This window comes from Oncorhynchus tshawytscha, linkage group LG08 (assembly GCF_018296145.1).
Source record: "Oncorhynchus tshawytscha isolate Ot180627B linkage group LG08, Otsh_v2.0, whole genome shotgun sequence".
Taxonomy (NCBI): domain Eukaryota; kingdom Metazoa; phylum Chordata; class Actinopteri; order Salmoniformes; family Salmonidae; genus Oncorhynchus; species Oncorhynchus tshawytscha.
Genome location: NC_056436.1, coordinates 34122261 through 34144266, shown reverse-complemented (window position 1 = coordinate 34144266; position 22006 = coordinate 34122261). Strand labels below are relative to the sequence as shown.

Genomic DNA, 22006 nt, shown 5'->3' with positions numbered 1-22006 from the left:
CATTTCTGAATGGTACTCTGAAGTATCCATTCTAACCAGGAAAGAGCGAGCGACTCGGATGAACTCTCCAACAGATGGACTGACGATTCCAACAGAGATCACAATGACACATGGGCGTAAATATATATTGATTGCAATTATTCCCGAATGAGTGAGCGTTCATGTGCAAAGGATTAGCATTTCAAATAATATAATTATCAACTGTGTGTAGTGATCCCTTTTGTCTTTCCCACTCTCTCAGTCCACACCCACTTCCCTTTGTCCACCAAGCCGTCATATCGGCTTAGCCCACAAGGGAATCATCCCTATCCTTGTAACCAATATCTACTGTTTGTTTATGCATTTCTGTGATTATTTAGTTAGTAAATAAATTATTAAACCAATTGGTGGATGATTCATAGTAAAGTCTGGGTTCGTGCAGATAACCAACAATTTATGACGTTTGGAATGAGACTGACATGAGGTATAAAATAATTCATTAATAGAAGACTAATTGATCAGATATTAAAATATCTGAAGAGTTATATTCGGAAAATTCTAAATTTGTAATCTGAAGATTTTCCGTGGTGCCCCGACTTCCTAGTTCATTACATTTACATGATTAGTTTAATCACGTAATAATAATGACAGAGAATTGATTTGCTAAAATAACAGTCTTCACTTTTAATGATGCCAAAGACACGACAGCGGTTAGGCGGGTCATGTTTCAGAGGACACATCAAAATATATACCACAATTATCAAAAGTGAATGTCCTTCCTGAGGGTTCTATGAGAAGAAAATCTTGTAAAACACAAGAGTAGTCGAGGTGAAAACAGAACAACATGCTGTGCTTCTGGTTGCTGCTTTAGAATGGCCTCTCTCTCTCTCTCTCTCTCTCTCTCTCTCTCTCTCTCTCTCTCTCTCTCTCTCTCTCTCTCTCTCTCTCTCTCTCTCTCTCTCTCTCTCTCTCTCTCTCTCTCTCTCTCTCTCTCTCTCTCTCTCTCTCTCTCTCTCTCTCTCTCTCTCTCTCTCTCTCTCTCTCTCTCTCTCTCTCTCTCTCTCTCTCTCTCTCTCTCTCTCTCTCTCTCTCTCTCTCTCTCTCTCTCTCTCTCTCTCTCTCTCTCTCTCTCTCTCTCTCTCTCTCTCTCTCTCTCTCTCGTTGGGGAGTTGCAGCGATGAGACAAGATCGAAATTAGGGGGTAAAAAAAAGCTACATGTAAATCTAAGGCAATACCTCTATTACAGACTACAGTTGGACTACATAGAGACTAGCAATATGCTATGGCTACAGAACTAACTGCAAACAAAGCTGTACTGGTTGTACATACCAAGCCATGAAGATAGTTCATAGATCTGTATACACCCTGTGAAGAACATCATTAGTTTAGAACCTGAGCGGAAGTGTTTCCTTGCCACTGTCGCTTCTGCTTGCTCTTTGTGGGGTTATTACTTAGGGACATTGACAAATGTTTCTGAAAAAAACGTCTTTGGATGTAGATCGTTTGAGCTGTAGGATCCTGACCTACACAGACAAGCCCATACAACAGCCCCACTCACCTGTGTCTTCCTCTTCTTCCTGCTAAGACTTCCAGTCCAGTCGCTGAGGCGTCTCATGCGACTTCTGACAGCGCCAGAGCCCTTCTTCAGGGTGGAGCGCTCTCCGCTGGGCCGGGCCTTACGGCAGGGCAGGGTGTAGGACGAGTACTGCCTGGCCTCCGGACACTCCTCCTCAGTAGGCACGTCCAGGGCCGAAACAAAGGAGGCCCGGTGCTGGATGTGATGGGGGGATTCCCTGTACTGTGCCGACAGGTCCTTAGCCGTGGGGAAGGTGGCAGCCATACTAGGGTCCCTGTAGAGATCTGATATGGACACAAGGGGAGACTGTTGGCCAAAGGCCTCCAACTGGTCAGCCCCACTGTTCCCCATAGTCCTACTGGGGGAGCAGGTCTGGTCCTGGTCGCAGAGGTCCGCACAGTGCCCCCAGGGCGAGTCGTACCAGGACCCCTCGGAGCTCAGCGAGCTGCCCTTGCTGGTCCTGGTGGTGGAGGTTGAGGCTGGCTGCGGAGCTCCGTGGTGGGCCTCAGGCCTCCTGCTGCTGCCAGGAAGGCTTGGGGTGGACTCTAGGGTGGGGGAGAATTTGAGCAGCTGCACCGGCCCAGAGGCCTCGTCCAGGAGCAGACCACTGTTAGTGTTGGTGAACTCCACCCTCAAACTACCATCCTTCTTGATGACCACCCTGGGACTGCTTTGCTCCTCCAGCCCCTCACCCTCTCCTGGCATCCTCTCTGGGTTCCTGTGTCCGTTCAGAGCATTGTCGTTCAGCTCCCCTGATGCTCTACTGTCCAGGCGTCCACTGCCTTCAAATGGGCAGCAGCCATTCTCAGATGGGAGTTGTGAGCCGTCTCCTGGTGGGGAGTCATGCCAACGACGGCAGTTTGGACTGCCCTTCACCCCCATGGTGACATAATCGTAGTGTCTGGAGACGTACGGCTCTCCTCTCCTCTGCGGGGGGGAGAGGCAGCCTCGGCCAACAGTCCTGGCTTTGTAACCCGAGCCCCCTGGCCCACCTTTCCACCACGTATGGGGGGAAAGAACCTCCTCTTTGGTTGAGCGGAACTTTAGTGAGTAGGGTTTTTGTTTCCCGGGGAGGATTAAGCTGGTGCCCTTGGGCCCCTGAAGGCTGTACTGGCTCTCAGAGTTTCCCATTGCGATCTGGAAGACAAAGGAGACCAATTCTGTCAGAGATACTATGGAAGGCAAGGCAGACATCTGTTGGGTGACATCATTTCAGGTGTCGTCACACTGCTGTGCTGAGAGGCTACTGTAACTCAGATTGGCCATGGTTGAGCAGACTCGTTCCAAATAGACATTACCACACTACACTTACCGACTAATGATTCCTATGGGAGGCCATCAGTCACGGACTAAGTTTAAGCGGATAACATCTGAGTGAAAAGACCAAAGAAAAAGGCATAATTGCGCAGGAGAGCATCTAATAATTACAAAGACAGCCTGTTCTTCTTATTTTAGACATTTTCCAGGAAAGGTACCAAGGCGGCATCAGCGCCAGTGTGACCAACAAGCCTTCATGGCTGTTATGTGTGAAATGACTTCCAGGGAACCTCAAAGGGCTTTAGATTCAGGAAGGATGGGGCATGACCAGACATCTGAAGGGAGTGAATCAAAGCACTGTAAGGTGCGGTTTGAGACATAGAAAGGCTTGATTTGACAACTGCTTGTCAACTGTCATGTGTTACTGAAGATAGCTACGGCTCACTTACTGTAAAGTCGCTGCATTATCAGTCTAGTTGGCAACACTACAATAGCTATAATCTTCCACTCCCTGCACTGCTTAAAATGTACTAAGTGACTTACCTATAATCACTACCACTTATAGAAGCACTGTTAATATCTCTGATGGGAGACAGAACCGTAGACTCACCTGTGTGTCCTACAGTGTCTTGTCAGAGTGTGGACTTCCAACGGACATGGTGGTCCTGAACTCCTCCGCTCTCAGACAACACTATGTCCTCCTGCTGCACAGCCAGGATCATCTGAGGGACACACAAAGGAGAGCGCTTGGGATTAGTGACTGGGTTATCGCTATGCCAACACAGATTTGTTAACTGCCTGTGACAAACTCCCATGTTTGATGACAGGTGTTGCAATTAGGGCCGAGTCCTAATCCAGCCGTCGGGAGAGGACTTTGGTCTTTCAGTGGTTAAGAAGAGGACACCCAAGCTTTGATCAGAGGACTACTCTAAAGTAGGGCACTGAGGAGCAGATTCACTTTACAAAATTCTCAATGTCTGTTGACAAGAGGAATAACACTACAAGGCCACTGTACCTCACCTGAAGAGAGGGCATGCATGGCATACAACACACCAAAATTGAATTAGTATCTACAAACTTTAGCTGTCAAAGACAGCACAAAAATGACACGCTTCCATGTGTTAGGCTCAAACCTGCACCAGGTTTCCATCACAGTGAACCTAAAGGAGCCCAGGTCTGTGCTGCTGTGCCATTCTGGGTCTATGACTACTGTAGAAACTCACTCCTCCCCTCTGACTCAATGCCTCCTTATATCCCTCTCCAAACTAAACATTATTTCCAACTCTGCAGAACTCAATGACGTCTTCTTTGATCAGTTGGGAAAGTTTTTGAAAAGCTGGCTACAGTTTGCCCCGCTGTTTATTTTTAACACTGGAAATCCAGCCATTTCTTTTGCGCCCCAACAGCCAAATATGTCCAGGGGCGGATTCAGAAAAACATAAACCGCTGCAGAGCTTTCTTACTGTAGTTATGGGCACAGCTGATGAAAGAGCACAACCCTTCCAGTATACTATTACACATCTACATGCGTGTAGCTCACAGTCCAGGAAACAACTCACATGATAGCCATCCTCCACTGGTGTAGCAGCACACGTACAGCCTGTGTGAGAGGACATAGTGTAAATACCCTGCTGCCAACAGACTAACCCCGGGGATGAACTGATCTGTGGCATTTTACTGCTCTTTATCTCGCCTTCCTACTATACGCATGTACCTTGACTTTAGAGACCTTAGAGTCAAGCAGGGGATAGTCTGCTGAATGACTAGATGTAATGTACTGTAGCATATAGGCTGAGGGTAATGGGAATCCAGAAGCTCCGGCTTGAGGGTAAAAGGTGGTATTGTGGCAGAAGACTGATATCACAGTCATAAAACATTTTTTGGGGGGTATCTGTGACCTTTCCAATGTGTTAAATCTTGGACAGGAAGTCTTGGTTATGATAATGTATAATCAGGTTTCTATGAAGCAGGTCAGTCTGGCACAAGGTTAACAGTTTAGCCAGTTTGTTTTTAGTCCTGATCTATACACACACACGTGTATGTATGTATGTATGTATGTATGTATGTATGTATATATATATACAGATACATACATACATACATACATACATACATACATACATACATACATACATACATACATACATACATACATACATACATACATACATACATACATACATACATACATACATACATACATACATACATACATACATACATACATACATACATACATAGATGTGTACACACACATAGACACACATATACATATTATATATACACATATATACATACACACATCTACATACACACAAAAGTATGTGGACATCCATTCAAATGAGTGGATTTGACTATTTTCAGCCACACCTGCTGCTGACAGCTGTGTAAAATCAAGCACACAGCCATGCAATCTCCATAGACAAACATTGGCAGTAGAATGGCCTTACTGAAGAGCTCAGCGACTTTCAATGTGGTACCGTCATAGGATGTCACCTTTCCAACAAGTCAGTTCGTCAAATGTCTGCCCTGCTAGAGCTGTCAACTGTAAGGGCTGTTATTGTGAAGTGGAAATGTCTAGCAGCAATAATGGCTCAGCTGCGAAGTGGTAGGCCACACAAGCTCACAGAACGGGACCTCAGAGTGCTGAAGAGCGCAAAAATAGTCTGTCCCACAGTTGCAACACTCACCACAGAGTTCCAAACTGCCTCTGGAAGCAATGTCAGCACAAAGAACTGTTCGTCGGGAGTGTCATGAAATGGGTTTCCATGGCCGAGTAGCCACACACAAGCCTAAGATCACCATGCGCAATGCCAAGCATCGGCTAGAGTGGTGTAAAACTCGCCATCATTGGACTCTGGAGCAGTGGAAATGAGTTCTCTAGAGTAATGAATCACGCTTCACTGTCTGGCGGATGAATCTGGGTTTGGCGGATGAATCTGGGTTTGGCGGATGCTAGGAGAACGCTAGGAGAATACAGTGCCAACTGTAAAGCTTGGAAGACTAATGGTCTGTTCTTCATGGTTCAGGCTAGGTCCCTTAGTTCCATTGAAGTGAAATCTTAACGCTACATCATACAATGACATTCTAGACAATTCTGTGCTTCCAACTTTGTGGCAACAGTTTGGGGAAGGCCTTTTCTTGTTTCCGCATGACAATGCCCCCGTGCACAAAGCGAGGTCCATACAGAAATGGTTTGTCGAGATCGGTGTCGAAGAACTTGACTGGCCTGCACAGAGCCCTGACCTCCCCTTTGGGATGAATTGGAATGCTGACTGCAAGCCAGGCCTAAATCGCCCAACATCAGTGCCCGACCTCACTAATGCTCTTGTGGCTGAATGGAAACAAGTCCCCGCAGCAGTGTTCCAATATCTATTGGAAAGCCTTCCCAGAAGAGTGGAGGCTGTTATATCTTCTGTTATATCAGAAGAGTGGAGGCTGTTATATCTTCTGTTATATCAGAAGAGTGGAGGCTGTTATATCTTCTGTTATATCAGAAGAGTGGAGGCTGTTACATTATACCAACTCCATATTAATGCCATGATTTTGGAATGAGATGTTCGACGAGCGTCCACATACTTATGGTCATGTAGTGTATTACAAACCGCTGCTAACCAGTGTTCTCGGGGTTGCCAAGTCTAAGGCCTTTAGCTCTGACAGATACAGTGAGAAGGGTTGCCAAGTCCAAGACCTCTAACAGCCAGAATTACCAGGGTTGCCAAGTTAAGGCCAGAGGCCACGTGTCCAAGGTTAAGAGCCGGCAGCGGTCGACAACTCCACTAGGCTAATAGTCCCTGACCTGCCCTCCACAGCATTCTGGATCTGTGGGAAAACCAAAGCACCATCTATCACGGATGGATTTACAATCCCTCTTCCATAGTCTCATCTCCCCCCTCCGACTTTCTCTCTGATTAGCATTGACAACGATTAGCCCCTTGAGTTTGAAGTAGGGAAATGGCTCCAAATCCCTCAAAATGAATTAGGAGAACCTAAACAAAGGCTGTTTGGGAGCAAATAGACACATTCCGCTGGCGTGCTGCAAGAGTCAGAAGAAAGGCTGTCACAATAGCTACTTCCAGTTCCTTTCAATGCTTTTTCTGACACAGAGCTAACGTCTGACTGTTTATTCAGGTAGGCTGAACGTTTGAAAGGCTCAAAGCCACAAATACACACACATTCATGCAGACGTCAACCTGCTGATGTGGGCTGAACCGGAGCATTGTAACAATGTTTTGTGAGGGGAACACATTTTCCTTAGCCACAGCACTGAACCCCTGCCCGAGGCTCTGTGCTCCTCAACAGCCCCTCCGATAGGCCATCTGTTCAGGCCCTCCCTCCCCCAACACCCTGTGACCTGAGATTCTCCTGCTAATGGCCCAGGAAGACTCCCACGCCTCTCCCCGTTCAGTCTGACAGCGTGTCTCAGGGATGGAGCCTTGGGCCAAGTCAGTGAGGACACAATTCCACAGGGTATAAACACTGCATAGTTATGCTGTAGAAACGAGTGGGAGGGTGTGTAGTAGTGGGGTGTCTATGTCATCACAGAATTTTTCCTTCATGAGCAAACTTAATTTCCTTCAGACAGGAGCCACAAAGCCCCCATATAACTCCTTACAGACATCTGCATGCCTCTGCAATCACACACACACACACACACACACACACACACACACACACACACACACACACACACACACACACACACACACACACACACACACAACAAATATTGGCCAAGTCTATATCAGGAAAAACCCCTCCTGTCCTTCAAGGTAAACTTGAGAAACAAACCCTCAGAAAATCCTAGACACAGCAGTGTGAAACATGAGGCTGGGTTGGGCCTTCCTTGGAGGACACAGCCCCAGCACTACAATTCCATGCTGGTGGACTTTTTTTTAACCCACTAAACTACAGAATTCTAGAGATTAGGAACCAACCCCTTAGCATATCTCAAAAGGCTAGGCATAAGTGGACACAGACACGTGTGGTACAATATGAAATCCCAGCATGAAGAATGCATCTGCATAGCCCTATCAGGGGAAATGATTGATCCATCAAAGCAGACAGACAGGTTGGTTTTGGCTTCAATCTGACATGAAGTACACTAGAAGAATACACAGGTAAAACTACTGTCTCATTAATCATTTAGAAGGACACAATGGATGTATTGAAAGGGTTTCGGGTCTCATGAACTCCATTGTTCCCTCAGACCCATACCGTCGTCTATTATTATAACTAGCTATCCAGCTCTCCTTCATGTTACCTTCCCTTCTGTCAAATTAGTACCCAGGGGACTTCTCCTTTCTCACTTATCACCTTCCTGTGGCACAGAGCCTAGCTTAATGCTTAGCTAACTCTTAAAGGAGCAGTACAGTATAAATCGATCCCACGTCTGTTTTAGAAGCAGGAAAACACTGTCTGAGAGTGAGACCCACTTTCACCAGACAAATTCACACGGACTGACAAAAACAGGAAGTAAACAAAAAAAGTCGGTAGAATGTTGTTGGAAGGTGGAGGTCTGACTCACGCCTGAGCTCTGTCATACATGCTGAATACAGAGGATCCTGTGGACATTCAGTCATAAAGGAGGAAACAAAGTCTGTGAATCAGAGTGCAGGCACATATTACAATTGTGGTAGATTGTACTGTATTGCCAAAGCCACTGAGCATCAATCCAACTGCCTGTTAGTGTCTTTTGGCCTTTTTCATTGTACATTTAAGAAAGGCCTTCTTCGACGTGCTCTGATCCTCTGAACCAAGAATGACATGACGCCCTACAGAGATATTGCGGGGGCCATTTCAGAATCAGACAAATGCCAAGAGAGTCAAAACAGTTCTTAAAAACAATTCCTAAATAACAGAGCACTGATTATACCAAAAGTCAATGTTGCCAACTTCACTATAGGATCTAAATCATGGGCTATGCGCCAGACCAGAAACACCACAGAAAATGTCAAATAATCCATTGTAGCAAGCAGCAGCAATAATCAGTAAGCCTGACGGACTCGGCTGTGAATGAATATAATGCTGGCAACAGTGAAAGGTAAGTAGTTGATAACGAGGTCCCCCTGTGGGAGAGAAAGGTCCCCTTACATAATAAACCCTGCTGGGGTCTACAGTAACAGAGCTAGAACAGTTGTAGCTTACACTACAGCTGTAAACATGCCAACATCCCTAAACAGTACAATAGACGCCGTGTTGAAGTCTGCTCGTACACAAACAAAGCACCAGACACACAGACCTGTCTACACCTGTGCACCTGGATAAAAGACAACCGTAGTAAAAGGTTTTTCCCCTGTTTTATCTTAATCCTAGTAACAGAGCAAACAGAGGGAAGGATGAAATGGAGAGATAAAAACAACCCTTACCTCCGTCCAAAGCTTTAATCTAAAAGCTCTTTGAAGAGCAAAGCAAGGAGAATCTAGAGCGCTCTGATCTTAAAGTGGAGTCAATGAAGTCAGCCTGCCGGTCTTAAAGTGACACGCACACACACTGGCTGAGGCACATGTGGAAACTTCCTCTCCTTCCACCCAGATTCTAGGCACAGCGAATCGTAATCCTCCAGGGTAACGCGGGGCAACCGAGCGAGGTGAGGAGGCGGAAAAGTGCTCAAGCCAGCCTCACTCACTCTCTCCAGTTGGAAGTTAGGACCAGATATGTTTTATTTAGTATAGGAACACCCTCAGTGTTGTTTCTCCTTTCTCCTGCTTTTCCGTTGGCCACAGCAGAGGATGCAGGAACTTAAAAAAAAAAGAAGCCCAAGGCAGTTTTCCATGGGCACTAGATATTATTGGGCGAGACAAGTTGGCGTATGGAGCTGTATAATGCCTGGGAGGCACCAGGGAATACTGCTATGACTGGGGCTCGTCTGACCCGACACACCACAACGACCCCAAGAGAACACGGTGATAGAACACTCTGAATCCAGGCTGAGGAGATCCGTCAGAGCAGAAACAGAGAGAGGAGGAGGATAAAGACCTCCGCATGCTTCGGTTGGCACCTCCCGGAACTCGGTTAGGTGAACTGAACGAGTGTGCTCGTATACTCCCTTAAAAGATATTCGCTTGACAAACGAGAAAAAAAGCAGTATTAGTACAATTTGCCCATCTTAAGATGCCTCAAAATAGTAAGAATTATTTTAAAGATAATTGAAGAAATCTGTCATAAATTGACATTAACACAGAGGAGATCTTAGTCCTGCAATTTTACATCTAAGATGTTTGGTGCACTATTTCTCAAGTGAAAACTGGACAATGAGTCTTCTATCATTGAATGACAACAAACACTTCATTAAAAGGATATCTACTGTTGACCAATGACAGTAGAAAGGGCGGAGACCTCGGCTACCAAAATGTGTCTTGCCACGAGAAAAAAAGGTAATGTGCACGAACAGCCAGAAAACCCTCGCTGAAGACTAAAAATAACAAAAACGTCACAAAATGGTCATAATACACAGAGTGTACAAAACAGTAGGAACACCTGCTCTTTCCACGACAGACTGACCAGGCGAATGCTATGATCCCTTATTGATGACAGCTGTTAAATCAGTGTAGATGAAGAAGAGACAGGTTAAAGAAGGATTTTTTTAACCTTGAGACTTGGACTGTGTATGTGTGCCATTCAGAGGAGGAATGGGCAAGGCAAAAGATTTATGTGCCTTTGAACGTGGTATGGTAGTAAGTGCCACCGATTTGAGTATGTCAAGAACTACAACGCTGCTGTGTCTTTCACACTCAAAAGTTTCCTGTGCGTATCAAGAATTGGTCCAACGCCCAAAGGACATCCAACCAACTTAACACAACTGTTGGAAGCATTGGAGTCAACATGGGCCAGCATATCCCTGTGGAATGCCTTCGACAACCTTGTAAAGTCCATGCCCCAACGACAAATTGAGGCTGTTCTGAGGGAAAAAGAGGGTGCAACTCAGTATTAGGAAGGTGTTTTTTACACTCAGTGTACATGCACGAACTGTTACGAACTACTTATGATGGGAAGCATGCGGAAGCCTTAAAACAGATAGAAAAACTAAGGCCTGGATGAAGAGAAGGAGGAGGAGAGGCGAGAAGGAGAGACGAGAAGGAGAGGAGGAGAGACGAGAAGGAGAGACGAGAAGGAGAGGAGGAGAGACGAGAAGGGAGTAGTGAAGGGAGACGAGGGGGTTGGGTTGAATAGTATGCAGAGCCAGAGGGCCAGATCTGTATCCATTTTAAAAAGCTAATTAAGGTGAATTAGAAAAGGCACAGAGACAAAAGTCCACATTCATTCCCCGGGAATTAACGTCTCTGAAACGCAGACCAAATGGTGTGCTTTCCTGGCGGGTCCAAATTGTGACCACCTTTCTAAAAACACACATGCTCCTCTCCACAGAACCTTCGTTGAAACTGGCCCATTGAGAAAGCCACAGCACAGGGCCAGTTGCTGGTCTGAAGTATGCCAGACATTTCCAAAGGCTGTTCCTTCTTTTCCCCACCAGGTTGTGAGAGCCACTCCTTTATTTTCCAAGTACCAACAGGAATAGAGTGACCTCTGGTGCTCAAAACAAATGCATTGCTTAGATGTAAACCGCACAGTCAAGTCAAATTGATGTTCAGCAGGTAATTAGAAGCTAGCAATGTTTATCACAATTCCGGGCTTCGAAACGCCATCCTAAAAGACTGCAACATCTTCACGTTGGGGGGGAAGATAAGGGACTCACAAAATAAATGTCAAACAATACTGCTGCTTATACAAGGGACTATATAAAGACCATTCCTTTCAAGATAGGCATTCCGAATTACAGAGGCGTGTACTATGTGGTTATTTGATAAGGTGGAGGATCTACTCAGACCCAAGTGGGTGCTCTTCTCATGATCCTCCCTACTCTCTGACCATAGCCAACCTCCACACAATCCAACCAATTACTTGAGCAGTGGCGTGTATTACAAAACATTTCCGAAGCTATTTTTTTTACAAAATAATGTATATTTCGTCTCTCTGTGTTCCGTAAATTTCCTTCAATTCGCATGAGTCAATGTATCTCACTGGAGAAAGCGTCCGAGCAAAGGAAACAGCGCCCCTCTGTCTCAGTATGTGTAGCATCTATCTGATGCTGTCTGGTTAAAAAGGGTATGACATTGTTGCCGCCCGTAGCATTGAAAGCAAGAGAAGCCAGCGAGCATTTGGCCTCCCTTGATATTTAAAAAAATAATAATAATAACCAATCAGCGTTGAGCTAAACTGAGTGAGCTCAGCTGTGAAGGCTCCTGGCGCACCAAAAAAAGTGTAAAGGGAAGCCAGGTTGGATTTGGCTTCACACCAATCACATGACATCAGAAGCCAAACGTTGCATCTCATTGTGTCGTTGTAGTCCGGTGGCTAGCTAGCTAAAATAGTCCCTTTCCCAAATTAGGCACGGGTGGAGATAGGGATTTGAACTTGTGGTTTTGCTTAATTCTTCGTGCTGGCCAATTCTAATTCTAATAACTGTGATTCTGATCCAACCATAAATTCATACATTGTGCCCCTGGCCTGAGAAGATGGAAGCTCGACATGTACTGAAGATGGAAGTTCGACATGTACAGAAGATGGAAGTTCGACATGTACAGAAGATGGAAGTTCGACATGTACTGAAGATGGAAGTTCGACATGTACTGAAGATGGAAGCTCGACATGTACTGAAGATGGAAGCTCGACATGTACTGAAGATGGAAGCTCGACATGTACTGAAGATGGAAGTTCGACATGTACAGAAGATGGAAGTTCGACATGTACTGAAGATGGAAGTTCGACATGTACAGAAGATGGAAGTTCGACATGTACTGAAGATGGAAGCTCGACATGTACTGAAGATGGAAGCTCGACATGTACTGAAGATGGAAGCTCGACATGTACTGAAGATGGAAGTTCGACATGTACAGAAGATGGAAGTTCGACATGTACAGAAGATGGAAGTTCGACATGTACAGAAGATGGAAGTTCGACATGTACAGAAGATGGAAGTTCGACATGTACTGAAGATGGAAGCTCGACATGTACTGAAGATGGAAGCTCGACATGTACTGAAGATGGAAGTTCGACATGTACAGAAGATGGAAGTTCGACATGTACAGAAGATGGAAGTTCGACATGTACAGAAGATGGAAGTTCGACATGTACTGAAGATGGAAGTTCGACATGTACAGAAGATGGAAGTTCGACATGTACAGAAGATGGAAGTTCGACATGTACAGAAGATGGAAGTTCGACATGTACAGAAGATGGAAGTTCGACATGTACAGAAGATGGAAGTTCGACATGTACAGAAGATGGAAGTTCGACATGTACAGAAGATGGAAGTTCAACATGTACTGAAGATGGAAGTTCAACATGTACTGTAGCTAATGCTAATGTTAACTAGCTGGCCTGGCGCATCGTTGCCCATGAAGTTAGGCTAGACAACAAAAACTAAAGTTAGGATAGACAACAAAAACTAAAAGCGTGAACTGAATGACAGAGTCATAGACAGTTTAAGCAACATGAAAGAGGATGGCATTGGCATTTCTCTACAAGTAGGGTGAGTCAACATGTTTTTTCTACTTGCATGCAAGCTTGCGCACACTTAGAAATCAGTACCATGGACAGCCACATCATATTTAGCTTACAGTGATTGGACTAAATTGCTTATGGTCTTTTTTAGTTGTCACGGTATTAGACTAAGCAGAGGTGATTAGATGATGTTGAAGTTGAAATGGTGCTGGAATAGTGGAGGCAGCACCTGTTTTCTTATTGACAACTCTCCTTGGTTCTAAATCAATAGTTTAGTAGTTCGAAAATGTCGGAAACATTTTGTAGGCCATGTAACTGTTTGTTATATGCAATATGTTTTGTGGACTTCACCGGACAGAGGTTGCGCTCCGGTTTTGTGATGAAACAAAGGTGTGGTTGAATCTTATTTTCTCGGCCTTGAGATCACAGTGTCAAGGCATACGATCTAACAGGTTATAGAGCAAACAACGCAATTATCACAACACAGAGGTTGTAATATGGGTTTCCCCCCTGGCTTGGCTTCCCTGGTAATTTACCCACGCCACCGCTACTGTAGTTGAGACCAATCAAAATGAGCTGATTTGTGAAACTCTTACAAATGCCAACATTGTAACCTAATATTTCAAAAAAATGATCCACTAATGATGCTTGTAGTTGGCCCATTGTCCACGAATAGCTGTAAAATAATAAGCTGTTCTTGGCCGGCTGCATGTGCAAGAGGAGTCAGGTTCACAATGTTGGCAACAGTAAGAGCAGCATTCAGAGGGTCCAAACAATGTCAGCAGCATAATGGCCCTCGTGGACTCGTCTGGGAAATCTCAAAGGCTTTTGTAGAGGCTTTAGAGTGGAGGGGGTTAGCCAACACACTTTCAAAGGCAGAGAAGCAGAAAGAGAGACAAAGAAAGAAAGAAAGAAAGATAAAGATCATACCAGTGACAGTCAAAAAACACATTCAGAAGCATAGAACCATAATGAAAAGAGTGTGAGGAAGGAAGAGAGAGCAGCATAATACATATTCACACAGAGCAGGTGTGGGTAGTTCCGTTGAGCTCAATGAAAGGACTGACCATAATTAGGCTCAATTAACAGGCTGAATGAGCTCTGAGGGGGCAGGATCTCATCGGGGGATAATCTCTCTCCCCTCTCCTCTCAGACAGGAGCCTCATGCAACGTACATCAACATGCCATTTGGGCTGACTCCTACTCAGCACCTTGACAGATAAAGTCCTTGAAAAGTGCAGAGGCACATTGTAGTACATAATGATAGTAATGGACTGCATTTATATGGCGCTTTTCACTAGCTAGGTCTAAAAGTGCTTTACATAGCAATGGGTTTGGGCGTGCAGGGCTGGGAGAGTGAGAGGGCCGATGTTTGGTGAACTGTAGGGTTAGTCCTTTCACACACCACCCTGATAACGCGTCCAGTGATACCCCTCAAGCCGTGATAGCCTCCACCGTTCAATCCTCCCGCTCAGTCAGAGGAGACACACTACCGGGACAAAACTTCAGCATTACCACCCACCATTGATGTCCTTCCCCCTCTCCCTCTGTATAATCACCATAGTAGGACCAACCCGGTTTGCCCTCTCGTCCTACACTGAGACAGTGAGTGAGGGTTAAGGAAATTAGGGAGTGAATCACGGTTTCTCTCTATCCAAACTGTCATAAAGAACCAAGAGAGAGCAGTATAGATGCCGATGCAAGTGTCTTCTGGTGATGCTTTTGCCATCTTAATTCAGACTTCCCAGGTCAGTGTGCTCCAGGAGACAGGACCTAGTAAACGGTAGACATTTTCATTTAGGGGATTGTGTAATGGCAGTTCATGGAAAAGCCGTCAAATTAATTTCACACCTCATCTCAGCCCCATTGATAATGTCTAAACCTCCCTACAATAAACTATCGGCTGACACTGAACCCCATGGGAGAGAGAGAGAAAACAGAGAGAGAGGCATTAACTCAGCATGCTAATAACCCAGTGTCTCTCCCCAACACTGTGACAGATGCATTCTGGTAGCTGGGCGCCATTTGTAATCTGATGCCATTGATTATACAGCTCGTGGGGGGATTTGAGTAGCAACACCCAGCGGGATTGAAATATTCACAACAAAGACTGTTGATGGAAATTACAGCATTGGAGGGAGGTAGGATGGGAAGATGTGGCAGAGGGAGGGAGAGAGAGAGTACGAGAGAGAGCGAGAGAACAAGAGAGAAAGTGAAGGTGTAATTCAGACCCCATGATGTCAATGATCCAGGGTCAGAGTTTAGAGGTCAGGTCTCTTGTTCTTGTCTAAACTGAACTACCTCCCTCCTGTCTCTGGCCATGTTGGTCTGGCTCTCCTCCTGAGAGGAGGATGTCGTCTGTGGGCTAAGCTTGGTGTCCGTCCATGTGGAGACCGATGGATCTCAGCACATCCTGACACTAAAGCTCTCTAATTTGGACAAAGCAACTTAAAACCCAGGCAATTTTACACTATGAATACATTTGGGATGAACAAAGCACAACCACTAAGAGTCATCACATGTCCCTTTCTCGGTGCCATGTTGTGAGAACTCTATATTACCTCCCTGACTTCTCCTACTGTCTGTTAGCTCTCCTCAGTTATACCAAAGTGGAAGCAGTAAGCCCAGATCGACAGCCTGATCAACCTCCTTTGTCAAGTCCCCTGTCAGATCAGGCCCCGGTGGAAGGAGTCTACAAAGAGCTGCGTGTCAGAGATGCTCTCGCCCCAGAACTACTTCAAGGCAGCCTGTGTGTTTTCCTCCCCACTGACAGAGACGGTACTAGACCCGAAGTGGGAGCTGGGAGTAAACAGCACATCTACTGCCATGTTCAGTGGAGAGAGAGCCCTATGATCCGCCCAGAGTGTCACTATCCATTTAGCATGGCTTCTGTCAGCAGTGTGTGTGTGTGTGTGTGTGTGTGTGTGGGTGGGTGTGTGTGTGTGTGTGTGTTTAGCAGAGAAAGAGAATGCTGCTTGCATAGAAAATACACACCTTCAAAGTTGCAATCAATCAACTTGATTGATCAAAAACAAGTGTGTGTGTGTGTGTAACGCATGTGTGAAAAGTTTAACCCCCAAGACAACCTTACTCTGTCCATTAGGCAGCTTAATGAGGACTGAAGCTAATCGAATGCTGATGTGCACCTGCCGTTCTCCTGCTGTGGGGAAGATGACACCCTCAGACACTCAGAAGAGAAGCTGTGACATGTTTAACTCTCCGAGCTGGAAAAGACACACCTCAATCTCATTATCTCTGTGGGAGAACCTATTATGTATCAATCGTTCAATGTCTGCAGCAGGTGTATTGGACTATATTAAATGTCTGGTAAACAAGTGAACAGTTCCCTGGTCTCTTGTATTAGTCTGACCACTGGCCATTTGGAGGGGGGAGGTGGGAGCCGACACGACATCCCTCCCATGAGATAGCAGTGAAGCCACAGGCTCCATGGTCTAGGTCTGGGGGCTCTGATTGCCAGAGAGCCAGATAAGAGGCTAGAGGGGCCCAGGGAAACAGTTCTCCACCCAGCACTGTGGGGCTAGCCCAGGAAGACACGGCACGGCTGTCAAACACGCCAGTTTCCTCCTCTACAGGGAAGATGGGAGCTACAGAGGCTGTAGCAGATGATCACATCCGTGAGATCAGCTTTCCTTCAAATCCTCAAGGTCAACTCTTCAAACCCAAACAGCCGTATCTCCAGCCCACACAGCCATCCCGCTCTACCCCGCCCCTACAATATAACACATTGGGAACGTGAGTCGTGCTGGCGGGGTGTCTAAACTGTTCTCTGGTCTTTCAATTGAATCAGGTTGACTGGGTGTCCGGCGTATGCAGGATGCCCAAAGGACAGGTTGACGTTAACTGTTCCAGCTCCACTGTGCCAAGTGGGTCCATATTTTGCCTGTAGGTTTCCAGTAGGAGGTTTCTGTTCCCTTTTTGAGGAAAAGGAGTCTCCATTTTGGCTCTAAATAGAGCCAGAGTCAAGCCACACAGACATTGAATCACTAAAGTCACTCTTTGATCCAATTCACCACGGGCTAGATCACAAGCTCCCCAGAGGCACCAGGTTATACGACTGGGACACACGAGCAGATTGTGAATAATTTAATTGAATGAATAAAAATGGGAATTGATAAATATATGAATGACAATGAAAAGTAGTGCAAAGGCAACGAAAGGGTCAATGTCAGAGACCCTTCCATGTCCGCACTACGCGGTCTCGATGGCACTTGTGTAGCTCTGACCGTGGCCTGCCTGGGAGTCGCCCGGTCTGCTGTGGCTGTTCCACACGCATGTAATGGAACACACTTTAGGTTCTCTCAGAGGAGAGGGCAGGGATGTAACTAGATGGCTAGCAGTGTTCTGACAGGGTCTACATCAGAGCCGTGTAAACAAAAGGCCGGAGACAACCCTTTACAACATAAACCATCCATCAGGACTAATTTAAGCTGTTTAGAGACCCCGACATGCTGCGCCTGGTCTACACCACTTCTGGAGTACACAAATAAACAGACACACATAAATAGCCTACACACACACGCTAAATGAGTAGACGCCATGGTTAAAGTGATACGATGTAAACAGAACTCTATACCACCCAGGAGAGAGACAAAGGTCACGGAAATCTCCACTGTAGCTGAGCTTATGTCACAAATAAGGACTTAGGTTCCGAGAAGCGCAACTGACAAACCTGCTGTATGCTTCCGTTCTGTTCGCAGCAGGATAAGACCTGCCTTTGTTCTCGGGAGTTGCACGAATTAAGTTCTCATTTATCCCTGTGCCGACCACAATAACGATAAGCGAGGTATACAAAAATACGTGTTAAACGAGGACAGTTAATCACCATCAATGAAGCAAAGTAGCCCTGTGTCATTAAAAAGGTGTCTCCACATACCAAGCTTATACTATATTGCGGTTCAAAGTCCAGTGTACCTGGTAGATGAATAGATACAGGCTGGACTATAGGCATAGGTTAGGAATGTGATCCACTCTGCCTGATCATGCTAAAGGCGTGGAATGCGTGATGGCCAGGAGCCAGCCTCAGTCCATCTGTCCACACGCTTCAGAGAGCTGAGCTGACTGAGGAATTCTGCTGACCACACCGGAACGTCTCTCTGAAGAGAGGTTACCCTGCCTGCAAACAACTCTCTCCACACGCCAACGGAGGGACACTGAATCACAGCAATTCTGTATTATGGAGAATTTTCCAGAATAGTTCAACGAATTCCTTCACGTTCGCAATCCATTGACAAGCTGATGACTTTGATACCAGATGGGAGGACCAGGACTACGATTCCCTCATTGCTATCTCATTATCTGTAATCAGTTGGATTGGACTTTACCTCATTCCACCTGGTCATAAACACACAGCTGTGAGTGGCTATTCCATCCAGGTTGTGGGAGCTCTGCTCTGGGGAGCCCCTGGTTGTATTGATATACAGAAAGCAGGTTGGTAACAGTCTGAGAAAAGGAGGCCACGCTGGACCATCCCACAGAGGAGTGCTCAGCTCAGCCCCACGAGCAGAACAGCTTGACCACCTGCAGAGCTATACAGCAGATGCTCCACATCCAACCAGCAAAACAGATTTCTTACAAGAACTGTGTCAGGGCCAGCCTACAAGCTATACACACTGGTACTCATGCAATGTTATTTACTTTCGCTGTGTGTGTGTGTCCGCCTGTGCAGTTTTCCTCAGGCCTCTTCTACTCAATTGGAAACACATTTTGTCTCCTCTGTGTTTCATTTGGCAGAAATGTCATAAAACCAATCCAAAGAGCAGGGCTAAAATGATTCACTGTTGAATAATTATCACTTCCAATGTCGACTTATGTGTATTTATTAAAATATATAGACCCCCTCAACCTATAACCCAAAACAACTGCTATACGGCAAACCAGCAATGGGATCGACTAAGGGGCTGAAAAGGACAAACACAGGCAAACAAACACAGGCACTAAAGAACACATACACCAATTTCTCTGAGTCTGGGACAAGGCAAGTGTTGGCTGATTAGATTCAAACCACAGTCAAACACAAGTCTTTCATACTCTCAACAGAACCTATCACTTCAAAAAAAGGGCAACAATGCAGCTGACGTAGCGGACGCAGGACCAGACTGGCACTTCGGCTAGGGGGTAAGCACTAGCAGCTGTGCCACATGTGCAGCCTTTTACTGACGTGATTGAATTAAAGCCGATGCCATCCCATTATTAACCCAGCCCAGAAGAGCCCAAAGAATGTCAATGAGACCCACGCTCGTTAGGCAGCCATGCAAGGCCTCTGACGAGGAAACACACGCTAATATCACCACGAGGTTGAATACTATGAAACACAGCGGTGCTTAGGGAACATTTAGAGGACAGCTAAAATCATAAGGCAAGTCAAATATACTAATTTATAGAAATGAACTAATAGGATGTCGTATTACTGTGCTCTGGCAGATGCTCTGGCAGTCTGGCCTGTCTGTGGCATGTAGAGCACGCTGGTAATGGTCAGGCAGATGCTCTGGCAGTCTGGCCTGTCTGTGGCATGTAGAGCACGCTGGTAATGGTCAGGCAGATGCTCTGGCAGTCTGGCCTGTCTGTGGCATGTAGAGCACGCTGGTAATGGTCAGGCAGATGCTCTGGCAGTCTGGCCTGTCTGTGGCATGTAGAGCACGCTGGTAATGGTCAGGCAGATGCTCTGGCAGTCTGGCCTGTCTGTGGCATGTAGAGCATGCTGGTAATGGTCAGGCAGATGCTTCAGCCCTGGAGGTCAGAGGGGTCAAGCTGATCCTTCATAAGAGGACAAGGGGTGTCTTTATTCTGCGCCTTCATTCCTTACTCTGGAGTGGGTGGGATACAGAACACTTTCTGTTTGGCTCCTCACAGGTGGGCAGATCGAGAGAGCAACTGGTCCGTCACTAACCAGAGAGAAAGAAAGAGACAGACCCTCTCTCTCTCTAGCTCCAGGTTATCTGTCCCTAGACTAGCCTATAGCGTGTTCTGTCATCCAGCCTCGGACTCATCGACTCCTAAGAGGGAGTTGATTAATGACAGGAAAATGCAGGAAATAAGGGAATTTGACATCACTGGAAAGCATACACACGGCCAAACATCAGCCAGGACAGCAGTACAGTCCAACTCTGCAAGCTCTAATAGACAGTCAGACACACACTGTGGTATGCCTACAATATCTAAAGTACAGACTGCCTGCATTTATACGTTTCTCTATGTTGATGAATGTGTGTGGTTGTCTGATGCAAGGCATGTTGAGTGAGCGAGCTCCTACTGTGGAAGTGTAGCATAGAAAAGTGGTGTGTGACTGTGTTATAAATATGTAAGCACAGTTGTAGCAGATCTAACAGCCCAGACACTTGGCAGGGAGGGGGGTTAGCTGTGAGAAGCCTGTGGGACTACAGGATAGCATAATTAGCAGAAACAGGCAGGCCTGGCATTAAACCATTCCACAACGGATGAAGAATAACTCTCATGGACTTTCTCATCGCCATGTCAGATATAGCTCCCGAGTGGCACTGCATCGCAGTGCTAGAGGCATCACTACAGACCCTGGTTCGATCCCGGGCTGTATCACAAACAGCCGTGATCGGGGGTCCCATAGAGCGGCGCACAATTGGCCCGGCGCCGTCCGGGTTTGGCCGGGGTAGGCCATCATTGTAAATAAGAATTTGTTCTTAACTGACTTGTCTAGTTAAATAAAAGTTAAATAAAATAAAACATTTATAAAAATAGCCGCCTGGTGTATAATACATACTCTGAGTGCATTAAAATGGCTTCTCCGACTATCTTAGACCAGGAGGTTCTCCATTAACAGCATTCTCTCACATCAAACCTCCATTAGATGAAGGTAATAAGGAAGGTAATAATGAAGGCGATGGAGAGAGCGGGAGAATGACGGCAGTAGAACAGACAAACCAGAGAGAAAGTCATAACATTCCAGGAATCTATAATGTTTGCTTTGGACCGAGGCTACAGCTAAGGAAACCCTAGTTCCTGGCTTTTCACTACACTGTTATTATCAGTAAATGGACATGGATATGAAACTATTTACTGTAAAATATCATTGTTAGTATGAAAAAGAACCACAAGTTTCCAGTGAGGCTGACCTCTCCACGCGAGCAGCTAACCACAGAGCCTGCTGCTTTTCCTCCAGTGTCCTGCCCAGCCCGCCTGCTTCTACTGAAAACACACAGCCAGCCTAAATTAGCCCTCGGGAGTCAGACTATCGGCTACAGAATGACTTAGAGGGACAAAAATAATACCTCATGGAATCATTCCATCATAATAAGATTCTGTGCTTGCCAGTAATAAACATTGGATATCAGATAAAACGGGCAAATCTGTACAAATAAAAATCTGTCTGCTAACTCCGCATTACAGAGACTACTGAAGCCCAAGCTAAGATTGACAGAAACAAGCCAATGCCAAAACATATTAGGCTATATTCACTTAAATGAAGACTTGCCACACCTAGTACTGTCAGACATCCATGTCTCCTCACCCAGACAGTTCCAGCTGACATCAGGCTTATGAGTCGCCTGATAGGGTGTGTTCCATTAATCACTGATCTCATCCAACTGTGAATAAATGATTTTACACAGCCAGCAGTTGAGTCACACGCATTACAATGTGAGGATGAGATGAGCACTTAACTAGTAAACATTAGGGCTGGGAATTGCCAGGGACCTCAC

The 22006-nt window shown here is 45.9% G+C and overlaps 1 protein-coding gene across 4 annotated transcripts in view; it reads right to left on the bottom strand.

Annotated features, from left to right (window-relative positions):
- The window catches only part of LOC112256576 (rho guanine nucleotide exchange factor TIAM2), a 106555-nt gene that overhangs the window by 71177 nt on the left and 13372 nt on the right, over positions 1–22006 (bottom strand). The window contains exons 2-5 of one of the 4 annotated variants that reach the window (XM_042325445.1): positions 3424–3535; positions 2869–2926; positions 1539–2693; positions 1310–1345 (exon numbers count right to left, since the gene is read on the bottom strand). In XM_042325445.1, coding sequence (XP_042181379.1) covers positions 1310–1345; positions 1539–2687 — 1185 coding nt within the window. In that variant the 5' untranslated portion in view covers positions 2688–2693; positions 2869–2926; positions 3424–3535. Of the gene's footprint in view, positions 1–1309; positions 1346–1538; positions 2694–2868; positions 2927–3423; positions 3536–9181; positions 9357–22006 lie in introns of those variants that run through there. The other 3 variants (XM_042325444.1, XM_024429907.2, XM_042325446.1) reach the window with 3 other exon arrangements.